This window comes from Manis pentadactyla, chromosome 11 (genome assembly GCF_030020395.1).
Source record: "Manis pentadactyla isolate mManPen7 chromosome 11, mManPen7.hap1, whole genome shotgun sequence".
NCBI lineage: Eukaryota > Metazoa > Chordata > Mammalia > Pholidota > Manidae > Manis > Manis pentadactyla.
The window spans coordinates 38,146,611-38,165,900 of record NC_080029.1 but is presented as its reverse complement, the minus strand read 5'-3'; the positions used below and the strand labels follow the sequence as shown (position 1 = coordinate 38,165,900).

The 19,290-nt window shown below is 33.6% G+C and overlaps 1 protein-coding gene across 1 annotated transcript in view; it reads right to left on the bottom strand.

The window, feature by feature from the left end:
* KCNH5 (potassium voltage-gated channel subfamily H member 5) overlaps positions 1–19,290 on the bottom strand; it is a 352,997-nt gene that overhangs the window by 126,789 nt on the left and 206,918 nt on the right. Inside the window, exon 8 of the mRNA XM_057488394.1 lies at positions 8,682–8,881. Coding sequence (XP_057344377.1) covers positions 8,682–8,881 — 200 coding nt within the window. The remainder of the gene's footprint in view (positions 1–8,681; positions 8,882–19,290) is intronic.

Genomic DNA, 19,290 nt, shown 5'->3' with positions numbered 1-19,290 from the left:
AAGGATGGTTCTCAACTGTCTTGAGAATGGTTGAATAAATGAATCACTTCTAACTGTACTGTATTCTATGATTTATTGAAGTATATGAATCATTAAAAACATAAAATTATGTAACCATTGATTTTACTACTTTCTAAGGCAAGTCGTTTGATTTCTTACAGCCTAGTTTCTTTATTAGTAAATGGGAGTAATTGTAGTGCCTATGTGTTGTAAAGAGTAAAAATTAAACACACTAAGATTATTGGCCTATTAAATTCACAAAGATTAAAAGAAAAATTAAAGCCCAGAATTAACGATGTTATTCCAAAAGAGAACACACATAAATCTGTGTTGGTTATTGGTTATAGCTTAATTCATCTTTCAGAAAAAATGAATTATAAAAATAATATAAACTCTAAAATGTGCATACTCTTTGATATAGCAAACTCCATTTTTCTCAGTGTTTATCTTAATATAATTATTAGATACCTTAAATATCCAGTTATAGGATATTAATAAAAATACAACATGTAAGTAGAATACAAATGTTTATATAAAAATAATCACACAGAATAAATGTGGCAAGGTATATTTCTGTGACTGGTAGGACTATAGATGGCTTATTATATTTTCTTCTTTTTCTAGCTCTTATTTCTAATTTTAGGTGACAGTTTTGCATTTCTATCAAACATTTTTTAGAAACAAATGGTTATATAAATACTCTTCTTCTAACATTTATTCATCCTTTGTAAAAGTGATATAACAAGGCAGCAGTTCTAATTCTAAACAATATGTGCTAATTAGTTCATTATGATTAGGGTACCAGTGGAGTCAATATGTTCCTTTATTGATTTGTGTGTTGTTACTGGTTTTAGAGTAAGATTTTTAAACAACATGAATGTTCAGTTGAAGTTATTCTAAGGCACATGGGATGTACAGGCCATGTATAGTTCATTAATGTCAGTTAACTAATAATTTATTAGCAGTTAATGGACTAACTGGACTTTGCTTTTTCTCCTTTCTATGGTTTTCCATTTTCAAATGAGTTACTAGAAGATTAGCACATAGGTAATTTGCATTTTATTATAAAATATGTGAAGTGTTTCAACTTCTAACCAAGCTTTAATGTTGAAATTCTATTGCTTTCTCTATTGTCTTCTTTAATCCACATCTTCCCAACATAAATTAGATTCACCCCTCTCCTTTTCAAAAATCATTACATAGCTCCCTATATTGTATTTATGTATCATTATGATTTGGAATCATGATTATATCTGACATTACTTGAGTTTATCCTCCCCCACTAGACTCTGAACAACCCAGGAAAAGGCACTGTGTTTATTTTTTATTTACTACTCCACAGCAATTACTCTAATACCCAACAAAACCATGGCTTCCTTTTATGTGGATGTAAATTTTAAAGGATGGCTAATTTCTTATTTATAAATTCTACCACAATATAGATCCTTCTTTAGTTGGTATCTTATATATCTCAGAGATATCGCAGCAGAAATTAGGGGAGTGGACTTCCTCAAAAAAGTTCGACATATAAAGAAAGAAGGAAAAATGGTGATGTGAGAAAAGAAGGGAATGTGTGGAGGTCCCCAGACAGGTCACAACTCCTGACCAGCAAAGCTGCGAGAAAGTCACCAGATTGCACAGCCATGGGCATCTTCCCCTTGCCTCCAGGACCACACCCAGGAAAAGGGCGTGGGGGAGCACCTCAGGCAGCTGTCAGTGAACAACGAGAGGAATCTCTTACATAACAATGTTTCTGTTTCTTTTAATGTATTTATTTTTTCCACCCTCTTGCTGCCTTCTGCTGTGCCAGACAAGGATGCCCATGGTTATTTGGCACTACTAGTAAAGCAGCTAAAAGTGGCTTTTCAGTACTTCACACAGGATAAATTAATCCAAAATAAAAAACAATCAGCCTGAGCCAAAAAGACAGGCATCTTTTAGGCATTTATCATAAAAGCTAGGAAAGAGATAGAAAAGTGGGTGGAAAGTAGAAAGCCACAAAGCCCTGGAAGAAAAATAAAATAACAAACACAGTCAAATAACAACAGAAATCAGAGGCAAGGAAACTTTTTTTTAAGTTCAGTTTATAAAATCCAACCACCTGCATAATCCTACCTTTATCCAGTAAACTGTAAAAGTTGTAGGAAGCACTATGATCTCATTCAAAAATAGGTTTTTCAATAGACATTTCTGTGAATTTATTCTAGTGAATAAATAGATTAGTCAAGGCAGCTCAGAACAAAATAATAGGTTGGATACACACACCTACTCCTGCAATAACATTGTCTGCAGCACATGGATTCATTCAGGAGTTAATTTTTTCCCCAAAATCTAAAACATATTTGTGTTCAGTGTATATGTATACCAAAATATTTTATTCATTCAAGTTACTCTTCAATTAAGACTCTATTTTCATCTATTTTTAAAGACAACAGTATAGACTGAATAGCAAGCAAAGACTAAGATTAAAAATGGTGCCATGCATGACCAAGTTCTCATAGTTTATAACTGGTAAAGGTCAAAATAAATTATTGCCACAATAGACTAAATTATTTGCCACCTGAGTAACAGGTGGGGGGTGGTATCTCCACTGCAGATGGGAACATGAGAGTATGAAATGCAATCCTCATGATCTAGATAAAGCCAGGCTACTGAGTAAGAAATCTGCGGCCCTATATGGACTTCCCATATATATCTTCTTATATATAATTCTTATATGTATCTTCTTCTAGCCCACACTACTACACCAGCCCACAAACCAGCCCACACTACTCCACAAAAGGAATTTCAACATGGGACATAAAAAGAATGCTCTCAGTATTATTCCTAGAGAGAAATTTGGGTCATTCAGGATTTAATTTAGTTATACAATGCCTCCCTACCATTACTGGAGAAAAATAATAGTGCCTGCTACCTGACACACAAAAAGCTTACTGATAATTATATTAGCTAACAACATAAATCACACTGGCATACTCTTAAAACTATGTCAAAAGCTATAACAAATTATATATACTTGAATGGTTCCAAAATACTACCATAGAAGGTTATTACTTAAAGTTTTCATTTACTTGTAATGTTTCTAATAAACCCTGGAGAGGTTTTTTTTTTTATTTAATTTCTGATACATGAAAGGAAAAATAAAACTGAGGTTTCAGATAAAGTCTGCCTTTCCAGAGAGGGCCTGTAGATCAGCTAGAAAAGAGAAAAGTCAGTAAATGACTTCTTGCCTTCAGAGGTTCAGCTGTATATCACCATAGGAATCTCTTGAAGTATTTAAATACTGAACCAAGAAAATGATGCTAGGTTAGACCTATCCCTGTTTTTCAGATTTAGGAATATAAAAAATATTTAGATATGTTTTGCTAAATTAGTAAGAAAACATATAAAAGTAAACTGACTAAAAGAACTATAAATTATAAAAAATATATACATTGCCTACTATATTTGGAACAAGTAGAGTATGTCTGTGATAGATTTGGTTAAAGAATAATCCAAGATTATAAAATGTTAAAAGTCTAAGTTTGTTGGCATTCTGAAGGCATAATTCTGCCTGAATGTTTTATGTAATTCTCCTAGAACTTTCATATAATGTCATATTTCTACTCATATTTTGTTTATTACAAAACAGATGAAACAAGAAATGAAGACCAAAGATTTTTCACCTACTGATTTTTTTTAGAAAAATCATTAGAAAATGTGAGATGGTGGAAAATAAAAAATGGGAAAGTTTTAAGCTTCATTCTATAAAACAAGCTAAAAAATCCAGTTTGATAGGAAATAAACAGTCTACACTATGTTATACAAGTGGCACATGTTTCATATGGTCCCCAAAACTGAAAATAGATTGTTTAGCCACTTACTTCATTTGAATTATTTTCCAGTAAAGTCATTTCAAATTGAAGGATAGATTTTTTGAGCTTTAACCATCAACCTTTTTATTTTTTCCCATAATCTCCTCTTTCCCTTGTAAATTCTCACTCATTCCACCCATGTCTCTGCCTTTTAAGTGCACAGAATGTTAGCAAGTAGCAAAGGCCAAAAGACAGGTTTTGGTTATTAAATTTTTAAAGAATCTAAAGCAACTGTAGTAATTAGTAGTCAATAAACTATTTGCAACTAAATAAAATTAATCTAGGTATTATCCTATATAGAAAATATTGCCTAGGGCAACCTTTCATGATAGAAATGCTACAATTTCCACATCACTACTAATTTTAATGCCAAATTTGTATTAGAAAAAGCATTATTCACATAAGGCAAGTTAACACTGAATTAAATCACAGTGTTTAATTTGCTTATGGAGCAAAGATGAATTTAAAAAATCTATGAAACTAAATACATGAAAATGATAAAAGGAAATCTCACTAACTGGGGTGAAGATTTTTGCCTAATTAGCTGCAATACATAATTAAATTCTGTCTTACTAGCAACTGAAAGATATAGCTGTTTTAGAACTAATGAGAGAAGAGATGCATTAGGACAGGGAAACGTCATACATTTCAATCTTTTTCAGTATGTACTCATAATTAAATCAGGTAGCAACTAGTATTAATAAAATATTTTAAAGAAATCTCACAACTAACAAATTGTGAGATAAGAAACATAGTATATAGTAACATAAAACTTACAGTAAGATTGTGACTATAATTACAGTATTTATGATTACTATCATCAATCATTCATTTTCTTTTTTCCACCCTTTTAATATTTTAATAGGTTCAATCAATTTTATTCTTATTATCAAAAAGCCTACAGTACAGATGAATATATGATAGAGAGAAACAAAACTTTACTATGAAAGCCATGTAAGCTCATTGGCTGTTGTGCTAAGAATACACAATAAAAGAACAAAAATGGAAGCACAGACCTGTCATTTGGCTATAAATAACCCAGGCAGGACACAATGGTGACTTGGACCAGGTGAATGAAATGGAGGTGGAACCAACAGCATTTGGTGGTTGTTTTATTTGTGGGGAGTTTTGTCCTAAGCAACTGAGGGGTGGAGTGCATTGGGGAGAATGCTAGTGGAGCGCTTTTGTGGAGGAGGACTAGGAGTTCAGCTGTGGACAACTTCAACAGACACGGGTAGGAACTTGGATAAAAGAGTGTAGTTCAGGGAATAAGTCCATGATGAGTATGTATATTTGGGTGGTGTTATCATATATTTTTAGAGTCATAAAATTGTTTGATATAACCAAAGGAGAAATATAGAGAGAAAAGGGAAGAAAAACAAGGATTGAACTCTAGCGTATCCCAAAATTTAAGATATCATTATGGTCGAATTGCTTTCAAGAAATGTCCTACCAAATTACACACAGGCCAGAATTACATGATAACGTCAGTCACTACAGCCTTTGCTAAAAATGGGCATTATCTTTGGCAATTTGACATGTTAAAAATGGTTTCTTGTTGTTTCAGTGTTTATTCATTGTAAGTGAAAATAAGATTTTTTTGTATGTTTATTAGAAATTTGTATACAATTGGTAATTGTAGTTCAGAATTACAAATTTTTTTTGTTTTTTATTAGTAATCATATTTTTTGTATGTTTATTAGTAATCATAAATACTGTAATTATAGTCACAATCTTACTGTAAGTTTTATGTTACTATATACTATGTTTCTTATCTCACAATTTGTTGGTTGTGAGAAATCTTTAAATTATCTACTCAGTTCATTTTCTCCCCAGGTATTCTAATTCTCATTGATTTCCAAAATCACTTTATATATTAAGGTAATTTACCTTTAAACTTGTAATATTGTTACAAATGCTTTATCTCATTTTCATTCTCATGGTTTTTGGTCTGAGTGATTTTACATTTTCTAGCCAAATCTACTTATCAGTCACTTTGTTATGTATTCTATTGGTTTAATAGGTGCAAAGATAAATATATTCACATATTTTCTTCTAGTGGCTATGGTTTCTTATTTTTTACATTTAACTCTCAGTCCTTCATTTATATCATGTGGGAATAAATGTGATATTAATTTATTAATAAATATTAATTTATTAAATATTTTCTTAGAGTTTTAGCTCATTTTATATACATAATTTATATAAATATGTAATTAAATAATATATTAGTTCCACGTTTGTGATGTGTCCTTTAACATACATTCAGTTCTTATCTATAGTAAAGCCTAGTTCTGAAATATTTATTCCTACTCATTGTTTTAGCTACTAATTCTTCTGTCTAAACTTCAATACTTTATTATTACATTTTAAAGTAACATATTATATATATATTATCTGTTTGTCAATTAACTAAATAACTAAATCCCTAACAGGCATGTGGGTTGTTAGGATCTGTACTAAAAACAGAGGGTTGGATGCCAATTTTTGTTTCCTTCCTGTCCAGTATAGCATATGGTGTATAGTCTAAGACTGTATCTTTAAGTTCAGTCTTATTGACGACACGATTAATGGGATCTGCCACATCCCCTTCCTAGGCCCAGACCTTATCAGATGTCTCTTTACTTGTAGTGCTCTTACCACTAGTTCTTATGCATCTGGGTGGAGACTTTCTTAACAGACTGGAAGAAATCAATATAGACACAGAGAGTTTACTGCCACATTAAATTAAACTTTAGATATGTTCTATACATGCACAACAAAACTCTCATATTTACCACAGTTATTAAATCTGCTTCTGTTATTAGTCAAAACTACTGTAAGGATTCCCCATTCAGTTAGGAGTGACATCCATAATTTTTTCTTACTCAAAGCTAATTCATTTAATATTTTTACTTATTTAAAAATTATTTTATTTGAATTAAAATTGTATTTCACCTTTAGTATTAGCCTCCCCATCTTTTTCCCTTGTATTCCAGTTTCCACACTCTACTAAACAGAAGTACATTTATTTCTGTGACCAGAAATGATAAACAAACAAAACAAAGAAAAAGTAGGAAATAATAAGAACCCCCAGAAATCATGCCTTGCTTCATGGCATGTGCACTTCCAGGCTGGTATATTACACCCTAACTATATCACAAGGCTTGCAGCTGAACAGGTCTGGGAGGGGAAGCCTGTGAGAATCTAGTCAGTTCCATTCTTGAACCAACCCAGGATCTGGGAATACAGAGAACAGGGACTCATACATATCATACATACCAGACCTGTGGCACAGGCTCTGGGTCTGGCTCTTTTCTAATGTAATGTGCCATTATTCCATTATTTTGCTCGTGTTTTCTATCAGCTACCACGTGACCCCATTGCATTTTTCTGGAAAGAAAAACTTCTGACTGAGATGATGACTGACAAGGTGATCTCTGGCTCACCGAACGTGGACCTCAAAGGACATCCTACATTTGACGTCCTAAACACTGCCTGTTGCTCGCATCCCTGAGGAAGACTCTGTTCTGCCTTTGGGCACTCAGGCATACCCGAATCAAATTCCACAGCAATGTGGTTTGACCTTTTCCCCTCTGTGCTCATACATTCCACTTCAAGTGGCTGTTTAAGTAGAAAATTAATACTGCATCTTGTAAAATATTGAAAGAGGAACCATTTTCACTCTCACAGTTCCTCTCCGTAACTGCCCTAGTATCTCACCTACACTCTCTCTGAAGCCTTCTCTCCCTCAGCTCTTTCACTCCACGTCTATTCCCCAAATGTTTCCTCAACCTTCTGCTCCTAACAACACTACCAACTTGCTCTGGCATAAAACTACCTGCTGAATCATGTAATTCTTCTGAGTGGACATCCCCTTTGCTCATTTGTTCTTTGACACTGAAAGGTGCCTGCTGAGTAGATCTTAAAGAAAACCTACAAGTCAATCTCATATGTTAAAAAAACAAATCAAATTTGTGATAAATGGCAAGGAAGGTGATGTGCTGTCTGATTATTATAGGTCAAAGTCAGTGCCTAAAACTAATAGTGTCCACTGATGCTTATAAAGGAAAATCGTTCAAGTTTGGTTTTCTCTAAAACTTGCACACAAGCCCTATTTGTCATCCCCTATATTTGTGGTGAAACAGCTGGGTGTAGGAAGTGAGAATTTATTAATTTTTGTGTGTTTATTTATTTATTGTGAAAAGGTCTTGGGTCCTTCTTTGCCCCTAATATGACATAGACAGGAAAATTTTAAAGAGATTCCATGAAAACACAAGCAAAAAATTAGAGATGTCAGATGAATAGGGAGGATGGTATTCAGTTCATGTATTTGTGTAAGGAAAAGAGGAAAATAAAGAATTATAAGTTGCTTTATAAACATGTGAAGGAGTGGGGGAGAGACTTAAGTGGAGGATAGCATAGAAGAAATATAATTTCTTAGCCCACAGGGAAGAAAGTTTCCTGCTAAATTTTAAATGGCAAAAAGTCAAAGGAGAAATCAAGAATAAAATCTAACACCAGAAATGGCAGCACTGCTAAGAATTTTAGAGGAATGCAGCAAATTACTCGAGTGGCAATGAGAGCATTTTAGAGAAATGGAATAATTAGTTATTTTCAGGAACCACAATTTCTAAATTGAGTGTGATGACTAGTAGTAATTGATAATTAATGGTTGAGCGCTTTGCACCTTCTAAGCCCTCAATACATCAAATGATTGATTGGTATGTCATTTATGAAATACAGAGTAACATTTACAAAGCAATTATACAGGCAATATGTGAGTGGGATAGCTACCAGCATCTAAAGGCTTTAAAGAAATAGAAAATAAATGATAATAACTCATACCTTCTCTGTGTCAATGCCTTTTGACATGGACCATGTTGACACAATATAATCCATGACTCGTTCACTAAGGCCTTTGGGGACCTGATAGAGTTTCAGAAAGTCCCGTACATTATTCAGCATCTCATGGTATCGGTTGGTGTTGGCATACATTTGCTGGAAAATTGTGGTAACATTTCCAAAAATAGTTGCATAAAGAAGAGCTGCAAGAGAAGAAATTATGAAAATAAAACAAATATCCCAATTCAAAAAGTAATATGAATATTGGCCAAATCAATGAATCATTTGACAGAGATGTCTCCCTAAACTATAGGGTCTAATGCATGTTAACCCCTGAGAAGAGAGCATGTATTTGGTGTTGCTCAGTAAATGTTACATTCAGTACAATAAACGTGATTTTATGAGCATGCACCACTCTAGTCAATGTGGCAAAATATGAGAGCAGCTAATAGATTTTGTGAAGAACTAAATGTTCCAAAGTTATAACTTGCCTAAGAAATTCTAGCCTTATGACTAAAAGTTATACTCCAGTCTTGTCTTCCCAAAAGAAGCCTAATCAATTTAAATTTCCTGGAACTGATGATCCAGTTTATGAATGCATGCTCTTTCTTATTGCTTGCTTCTTCCAGCTTCTATAATATATCCCTGCTTATGAATATTTTTGACAGAATATCAGAAATAGAAGGAATGGAGACAAATTACAGTGCTCCATTTTTATAAGATTCTGAAGTGAAAGGGGTTAGAAGTAACAGTTAAAATAAAACTTCAGGAGTACCTGAAATTCCAGTTATTAAACTCATGTCAGTATCCCAGTGTTACAAGTTTTTTGATTGTATCATTTTAACTAAGCATAAAGCCAACTTGCAAACTATTGTTATTTATCTACAGAGACCTGTAGATAAATGAACAGGGTTTTTTAGTGCCCTTGGCTGCTACTCCCTCTTTCAACCTATAATTTACCAAATCTTTTCACTCCAGATCTGTTCAGGCTACTAAAGTTGACCTGATCTTATAAAAGCTTTTAAAAGCAGTGAGTTCAACCCAAACTCGGCATATCTCCTATCACACACCACTCACCCTATTTTGTCCTTTTAGTATCATTCCTTTGTTAACAGAAAGCTCTTTTGAAAAGGAGGTAGTACTTTATGCCCCTTAATATTCGGTAAACACAACGTTTAGTGACCGCATATATTGCATAAGCATTTCACAAATAAGTGGAATATCAGACAATGATCACTTCCATTCCATATCCTCCAAGCATTTGAAAAATGACTCCTCTAAATGAAGAATGGGCAGTTACATTTTCCTGTTCCATTGACTGAATCCCATTTGATGGGAGTGGTATAAAATCGAGCTAGTGAAGCAACTTAAGATACTTAGTGTATTTTCAGAAAAACATTTGGTTTTTTTTAAGAATAATTGTTCTTTGAATATAACGAATTATAATTTTATAACAAAAAGCTATGCATTTATAAGCATTTACCCAGTTCTTCTGCTGTAATGTAGGGATTCTGATACCAAGATAGAACAATTTTTAAGACAGATAATATTTTGTTAAAACTGAGTATGAAGAATATACTGCTGAAATTTCTCAACTGGGTGTTTAAAACTCTGAATATTTATACTTAAAAACAAAAAAAAATAGAGGTAATCACATTCTTAACATTCCATCACTGTTGGTATTAAGACAAACAGAAATAATGTGAACAAATTAATGGTAGAAGAGACATATAACATGGAACACTGTGCTTTCAGAAAAGATAAATAAAGAGAATTTATGGTTTTAAAATAATGAGAGCTTTAGAAGTTAACAAAATAATGTTACAACTATGCTTTTGAATAGTGTCCAGCTATTTTAAGTCATCAATAAATAAAATAAATATCACAGAACTACCTATTATTTTGACATATCTAACTTGTCTGGCTCCTTGAGGTGCTTGCAATATGTTATATTTAACTAAATATATAAATAGAAATATATAAAGTATCCTACTAATACCTTTTAGTTTAACAAATCATCACACATTTCACTTTTTGGAGTACATTGAAGATGCACACATTCTGCTCATATAAAAAGTTAAAACACTAAAATATGAATAAAACTGCCAATGTATTAAAAGTCTGCAACATTAGCGAATGAAGAGTATAATCAATACACATTTATTTGGCATATGACAAAGTTACCCACTTCTGCCTCCCATTTTCATGTGAGTTGGTATCCTAAATAAGGTCATAACTTAAAGACAGATATTCAATTCTACGTATATATATTTTTTAATTTCTTTACTTTGAAATAAGTTGCAAAAGTCATGCAAATAGTTCACATGTACCCAACATGCAGCTTCTCTCAATGATGGCATCTTATACAACTACAGTAACTTTTCAAAACCAGGAAATTGACCATGGCACAACACAATCAAATAGACTATAGACCTTATTCATATTTCACAAGGTTTTTATATATACTCATTTTTCATGTATACAATTTTATAAAATTTTATCATATGTACAGATCTGTACATCTATGTATATATCTATAATATATGTACATTTTAAAAAAGAGAAGGCACTTCTTCCTTAAAATTATTCTCAACACTTAGGACTAGTATACATTTCAAAAAATTTAGTGAGAGCAAGTATATTCCATCCACATCAAGCAACAACAACAACACTATTTCCCTCTGTAGTCTGGGTCCCCAGGAAAAATGGGCACATCTTTAATGAAAGAGGCCCTGGGACATAACAATGATGGGGCATAACAATCTCAGTAGAAACCACATCTATGCCACTAACTCCCAAAGTAATACTTCTTTCCTGAATTGCAGGCACACATATTTCTTGGAAGTCTTATAGCCTTTCAAGTCAAACATTTACAAAACAAAAAGAACTCTTAATTTATAATGCCCTCTCTCCAACCACCAAATGCACTTTTCAACTCAGTAAATTGAAAAGCCACACCGAGTTGCTCAGACAAAAAATACAAAGTCCTCCCTCAACTCACTCTTCAATTCATCCCCTAAATCTAATCCATCAACAATTCCTGTTGGTTCCACCGTCAAGATAAAACCTCAATTCAATCACTTCTCACTACCTCTACCAGCATCCTTGCAAAGTCTTTAAGAGTACATGCTTTCCCACTTAACAGCTGTGTGCCTTTGGGCCAGTAACTAAACCTGTCTAGGCTTCCATTTCCTCACTTATAACTTTAAAATTACACTAGAATCTTTACAAAGAGTGTGTTAAGTGAGGTAACTCATAGACAACAGTTAAAAAAGTCCAACAGGGAGTAAACATCCATGAAATGTTATGCATCACTGTTGTCAATATCATCAAAATACCTTCCAAACTTTCCCACAGCAGAAAAATGAGATGATCTTGGCCCTCCTCTACTTTAAACCTTTCCCATCACACTTAGACTTAAATCCAACATAGTCATGTCCCAGGCCACATATAATCAGAGTGCTGCCTCCCTCACTGATCACTGATCCCAAGTCTTCTCTCATGTCCTCCTTGCCAGTTGGAGCTTCTTGATGCTACTCAGACATTCTAAATTACTGACTCTTCAGGCCCCTTCACTAAATGTTTCTTCTGCCTACAACACACTTCTCTAAGATCTTCATGTGGTCTATTTCCTCTCCCCATTCAGGTCTCTGCTAAAAACCCAGCTCATCACAGAGGTCTTCCCTAACTACCTGGTCATAGGTCAAAAGATTGAATGATACCAATATAACTAATTACAGATTTCATTATTCAGTCAGCATTGGTGAATTTCGTAGACATTTATTGAACACCTATTATATGCCAGCACCTACACTAGCCACTAGGAATATGGTGATAAATAAAAAGACAGATAAAATCCATGCTTTCAAGTAGTATCCACTACTTCTTACTGAAAAGTATTAGTCTTCAATTCTCCCAAATCACATTCTTTGAAAGAAGGCTAATGATCTTTTCCGGTACACAGTTTATAAAAATTGACAAATGTATAGCCATTCCAAGTATATGAATTAAATAGCTTATTTCTCATGGTTAAACAGTTTTCAGAGTCAAACAAAAAAATCTATGTTCAGCTAACTAATTGTAACTCAGCCTCTACTCTTATGAGTTGCTAACGAAAACAGGTAAGGATGAAATCCAGGTCTCTCCAGGAGTGTTCTCTAGTCACTTCATTTTGTTTGCTTCTTAGGGCAAGCTGCATCCATTCATCTCATTAGTGATTTGTACTTTTTAGATTTTTGTGGCTATTCATGATGACATCCAACATTTACCTCTCCTAATTATCATCCTTTTATAAATCTTGGCAAGTTAGCATTGGCTCTAGGCTGAGTACCTCAAATATTGATAAGCATGGATGCATTTCTGGTAATCATTAATGCCATGTAGATGATTCAGCTATTTCCCTTCCTATTTGCATTCACTAAAGTCCACCCTTAATATTATTTAAGATGTGAAAGGAAAATGTTCCATCAATATATGATTATATGTGTAGCTCACAGCCTGTTAAAACATCTGGTATTACGCCAGTTGGCCTTAGAATAAAGTGAACAAGTTTATGTTCAGAAACCTCTAGTTTCAAGGTCTTTCTCTCCTCCCAGCTCTCTCACAATGGTTCCTTGTCTCTCTGGATGCCCCATACATATAGGCACCCTCCAGGCATTGACTATGAGCCAGACATCTTCTCCTTTCCAGTCTTCACTATCTATGCTCCATCCTATCTCGCACCCAAACTATGCCAATTATCCTATTAGAAACTGATCTCATTAATTACTTTATGTTAGGTTCTAAATATTGAAAACCAGTTACTGTACTATCCTTCTCAGGGATGTTGGAATTTTGAAGGGGGAACTCCAAGTAATATAATGAGTTGATTGAATCATTATTTGCATTAACTGTCAACTAGTAAGATAAATTTAGACAGAATAGGGATAATATTTAGAACTTATCAAATTACAGCATAATATTGGATAGGTTTCACCAGCATACAGCTGATTCCATGATTGTCATAACAACTATGTTAAAATGTACTCAATGGGAATGATGTTCTTATTATTTCCTACATACTCCAAAGAGTCACTTAATTTTAGGAAATTAATCATAAATCTTTGTTGATCAATATGTAAATCAACGATGAAGAAAGGGAGGGAGAAGAATGAATGGAAAGATGTAGGATGACTGTTAATTCAAAAGAACTGTAAGACAAAGTAAAAACAAAGAATTAAAGGATCAAAATAGCTTGATTTAACCTTTTTCTCTGATAGTTATGCTATCTTTATGCTAAGTAAATCCATTTTCTTTATTTTTTGAGCACAATTCATTTAGACTTCAAATAAAATTAGTACACTGATTATATAACTATATACGTTTTTGTAACTTTGATAAAGACTAGCTGGGAAATACAGAATAATGTTTGTGAAATAAAAGGAGCAATAGTAACAGATGCTAAATGAATATTGACCTCATCATTCCAGACTCATTTATTTTGAGTCCAACAAAAGTTCCCAAAACACATCAACTGTCAGGCAACCAGAAAAAAACAAAGATTAAAATGGTGTGTTATATTTAGAGGCCCCCAGCTCCCTCCTAGAGCCCATCTCCTCCCTATTTTTTATACACCTACTACTACCCTGAACCCCTCCATCCAGGGACCTACCTCATTGCATAGGACATCACAACCTTCTGGTTGGTTCAATTGCCCAGCTGATACCAAGACTAGTTAGGCCACTTAAAAATTAAAAAAAAAAACACAAAAAACACTTTGGAGGGAGCTGTCTTAGGTGCTGAACACAATCTCAAGCAAGGGCTCTGTGAGCTATGCCAGCCTTGGAGCACAGATCTCTCTTCTGCGTGTTTCTCAGGAATTCTAAAACCAGCTTAGAAAGAGGCAGAGACAGGAGGAATGTGAGACTGTAGGAAATAAAAAGGCACATAGGTAGAGACTGATGGTGATGCACTATCACTCAGAGATGCCAGAAGGGAAAGGAGATACCTTTATTTTGACATTATTTTTTGAAAATCATAGTTACTAAGATTAAAACTTCAGCTGAGAATGAATTACTAAAGGAAAATAATTTATGTTCATATCAGATGATGCAAAACTGGGTAAGGGTCAGCAAAAACAGAAGGAGCAGAACACCAACTTCGAAAAGATAACATGATGGAGCTGTTTTTTACAATTAGAAGATATTGTTTATTTTTATTTTGTGTGTCTAAAAATTGTTACTTTTATTGTTTCAAGAAACAACTGAAAGAATATTTCATAAGTTTCTTAGCCATAAGACATGTTTTGACACTTGCATTTTATTTCCAAGTTTTTTTTCCTCTGTTAAAAGAAGTACATTCCTCCTCTATCATCTCCATTCAAAACACATTTACAGAGTTCAATTATGATCTCATCTGATGAAAAGAAGATAATTACATACATTGTATTTGTAGGATATTCATAAACTCTTATACTGTATCTTTTTTTTTTTTGAGAGGGCATCTCTCATATTTATTGATCAAATGATTGTTAACAACAATAAAATTCTGTATAGGGGACTCAATGCACAGGCATTAATCAACCCCAAGCCTATTTCTCAACAGTCTCCAATCTTCTGAAGCATAACAAACAAGTTCTTACATAGTGAATAAGTTCTTACATGGTGAACAGTGCAAGGGCAGTCATATCACAGAAACGTTCGGTTTTGATCATGCATCATGAACTATAAACAGTCAAGTCAGATATGATTATTCGTTTGATTTTTATACTTGATTTATATGTGAATCCCACATTTCTCCCTTATTATTATTATTTTTTTAAATAAAATGCTGAAGTGGTAGGTAGAAGCAAGATAAAGGTAGAAAACATAATTTAGTTCTGTAAGAGGGCAAATGTAGATGATCAGGTCTGTGCCTATAGACTAAGTATTAATCCAAGCTAGACAAGGGCAACAAAACATCCACGGATGCTGAAGATTTCTCTCAAAACAGGGGGGGTGAGGTTCTAAGCCTCCCCTCTGTTGATCCCCAATTTCTCTCCTGATGGCCCCCCTGCAACTGTGCCTGTCTTAGGTTGTTCCTCCCTTGAGGAATCTTACCTGTCTCTGGCTAAACCAGTCATCTTCCGGGGCCATACAGGGAAATGTAAAGTTGGTAAGTGAGAGAGAAGCAATATTGTTTGGAAAGGTTAGCTTTTTACTTCTTTGCAGATTTATGCCCTGTGGCTTTTATGCCCAGCATTTGTCTTGAGGTAACTTTACCACTTGGAAGAATTACACATTTACAGAGTTCAATTATGATCTGATCTGATGAAAAGATGATAATTACATACATTGTATTTGTAGGATATTCATAAACTCTTATACTGTATCTTTTTTAAAAAAAATATTTAAAACACAAAATGAAACCACAATGGTTAGATTCAAATACTGTAGCAGTCCTGTGATTTAGTACAGAGATTTTCTATGTCCTCAAATTATAAAATGCAAAAGTTGGCCCTAATCCACCTAGTTGTAAGTCTAGCTTTATCCATACAGGAAAAAAAATGAGAAAATACAACATGGTTACAGAATGGCTTCACTTAAGTGAAAAATGGAATTTATTTATAGCTGTTTTTGTTTATTCTGTACTAAACCACAATTTGCTTTTTAGTATCCTTTGCTTTTCAGTAATGATAACTGCAAGTCATTTTTCTAACTTTCAGCACCAGAATATACATGAAAAGAAGCAAAATATAGAGAATGACATGACATTAAATCACTTACTTTTTCTATAGATGTATAAAGTGGATGTTACTATTATGCTTACATTAATATGGAAGCACTAAACATGATACTTGAAATAACACTAAAATGTCTTTTTGCCAAAATGCAAGTATTACTGATCCAAGATCCAAAGAGTTAAGTGGCACTGCTAACCACCTAAATAAACTGTTGGGGCTCCTAAGAAGAGTACCTGTGGGACAACCAAGAGCTTCTCGGGTACTCTGAAAAAAATGCTGTTACACCTATCTGCTTGCTGACCCTCAGTATAATACATTCTTGCTTCCAAAACATTGTTCTTACAGTTTCCTTGTGGTGGATTTCAAAATATAACCACAGTTGTTTCCTCTCCTGGTTTGTGCATCTTTTTGCAATGGGACTTCATTGCTTCTCACCAAAAGGTGGAATCTATTTCCTTTATCTGGGCTGGCTTTGTGATTTCCATGATAGACTGTGGCAGAGTTGATACTATGTAATTTCTAAAGCTATCCCTTAACAGGACTTGTATGCTCTGTTTTGATTTATGGGTACACACAGAAACATGACTAGAAGGATATCTGCAAAATGTTAACAGTTGTTATATTTGAGCAATATGATTTGTGGTGATTTCTATGTTCTTTAAACATTTCAGCACTTTTTTTTGCAATAAGCATGCATCAACTTAATAAAAAGAATAAGTTACCTGTGACAAGAACAAGATCTCTCTTCTCTCTCCCTCTCTCTTCACAATGACTCTTTCATAACTTACATTCTCAGGAGCCAGACTGCATCTGTCCAGTTTCATGTGCTCTGGCTCCAAGGCCAAAATTACAGTATTTGGTTCCAGAGTGAAAGTCAGGACAATAGCTGAAAGTGGAGAGCAATTATTCTATTTATACTAAAAATTTACACGTGTGTAGCAAAATAGTTCTTCCAAAGAAGATGAAGTCAAGGGCACTGAATCCACTTTCCCACGGTAAACAACTAGAGAACTTGACTCAAAATAAGTGGAACAAAAGTTTTCAGAGATCAGAAAACGGGAAGCATGGAACTGTGATACTTGAAAGAAAAGGAATTTACAAAGATAGCCCTGCAATTGCACCAATTCAATACCTGGAGGTATTTTCCAGGATGCAGTATACAGATGAGAAATTCAAAGAGAGCCCAATGAAGGAAAGATTGGAGTTTTTGGAAGCCAAGGTACCTAATCTCTGAAAGACAGAATTTGCAAGATGAAGTCTACACTTAAAGAGACCTGGAGATTTGCATAAAGCCCTTCCCACCTTTCCCGTGTTTTAGCTTAGTACTGATTTGTGTATCAAGAGATAAAACTGCATGAGGCCAGAGAAAGAACCACAGAAAGAAGTTGGTGGAAAATCTCCTCACATTAGTAAGGAAAATTTTCAGTTTATAATACATAAAGTGAAAAGACATCATAATACAGAAAGCATCAGTTAGAATAATCAGAAAGCTATTTGGTCAAAATGAGATTACCAAATGATAAAACACATTGGTCCCAGGACCAAATGCTTCTCTGTACCTGTGCTACCAAATCTTAAAAGCAAGCCTTGAGAAGGAAAATAGGACATTTAAAAGAGCCACATGAAACTTCAATAGAAAAAACTGCAATATCTGAAAATAAAAATACACTTAAAGCAACTGAGAGCAATTTAGATACTAAAGAAAAAACTAAGTGAATGTGAAACATAGAAACTTTTGAAAATGAAGTACAGCAAAACAGTTTCAACAAAGAATAGAGCATCAGTGATCAATGAAATGTAAAATGTATGGGTAATTAAAGAAATTCAATTCAAGAAAAAGGAGAGAAAAAGGGGATTATAAATATATAAAAATTAATGGTTGAAATGTTCCCAAATTTGTTGGTAAAACCACAGTTCAAAGAAGTTCAATAAATCCAAAGAGAATAACACTAAAGAGTCCTATCAAGTCACATTTAATCAAATTACAAAAAAATCACTGATAATGAGAAAAATCTTAAGAGCCAACAGGAAGAAAAAACAAACATGGCACAGGAGAGAAAAATTAAAATGACAAAAGCTCTTTGTCAGAAATTATGTAAGTCAAAAGACAACATAAAGACACTCAAAAAGTAAATTAATTTTATAAAACAGAATTACCTAGTAAAAATATCCTTAAAAAGAGAAAGTGAAATGTATTTTAGACAAATATTGAAAAAGTCATTGCCAGTATACCTAGTATAACATATGATAAAAGATGTTTCTCAAGAAGAAGAAAAATTATATCAGATGGAAATTTGGATCTGTAAAAAGACTCAAGAGAGTCAGAAAGTATTAATATATGAGTGAATATAGAAGACATTTCTCGTGTTTATGTAAGGCAAAAAAACAGATGACAATGTATTTTGAGTTTTATAACATACACAGAAATAAAATGTATGATACCAACAGTGGAGAGGATGAAGCAGAGGAGAACATGAAGTGGGAAAATATTTTTTCACAGTAGAGTATCACCCTCAAAGGGAGAGAGATATAGAGGTAAAAATAGAGATGGTGGGGGTGTGAAGAATCAAACAGTGAAGAAAAGAATGAATCATTGAAAACTCAATTAATACAAATGGTGGCAGGTAAAGAGAAAAAACAGACCAGAAAGCAGATAGAACAAATAGGAAGTAAATGGCAAAATGATAGCTTTTAGTCCAACCATATTTATAATTATAACAAATGTAACTGATTTAAACCCTCAAGATAAAAACCAGGGATTGTCATAGGGAATTTTTTAAAAGACCCAACTATAGAAACCCACCCTAATTTTATATACATAGATGGGGTAAAAGTAAATGGATAGAAATGTGGGATCCACATATAAATAAAGTATAAAAATCAAATGAATAATCATATCTGACTTGATTGTTT